At 33.4% G+C, this 326-nt stretch overlaps 1 protein-coding gene across 1 annotated transcript in view; it reads right to left on the reverse strand.

The window, feature by feature from the left end:
• zgc:172182 (coiled-coil domain-containing protein 89) overlaps positions 1-326 on the reverse strand; it is a 4505-nt gene extending 4179 nt beyond the window's left edge. Inside the window, exon 1 of the mRNA XM_053627278.1 lies at positions 215-326. Within this exon, the coding sequence (XP_053483253.1) occupies positions 215-274 (60 nt within the window). The 5' untranslated portion in view covers positions 275-326. The remainder of the gene's footprint in view (positions 1-214) is intronic.

Consider the following 326-nt stretch of genomic DNA (forward strand, 5'->3'; position numbering starts at 1 on the left):
GAACTGGAAAAATCTCTTGAATGGTGAAAGTGAGTGAAAAATAATCTTTGCTGTAGATTATATGAAAATACAGAGACTATGCTTAAACAGATCTGCATTATACAACTGCGGTGATTAAATTTTCTAACTGCACCACACCTTTAATTTGTGGTCATTCCTTCAACTGATGTTATTGTAAAATCTCGGAATGATTCGGTTCCTGAGGACACGTTACCTGTTTGGTGTCTGTAATTATCGGCTTGATGTATTCCTGGTTTCTCTGCGAAGATGCCATGTCTTAAAAAAAAGATAGATTAAATATATTTCTAGTTTTTGTTTTTGTTTTT

This window comes from Ictalurus furcatus, chromosome 6 (genome assembly GCF_023375685.1).
Source record: "Ictalurus furcatus strain D&B chromosome 6, Billie_1.0, whole genome shotgun sequence".
Classification (NCBI taxonomy): domain Eukaryota; kingdom Metazoa; phylum Chordata; class Actinopteri; order Siluriformes; family Ictaluridae; genus Ictalurus; species Ictalurus furcatus.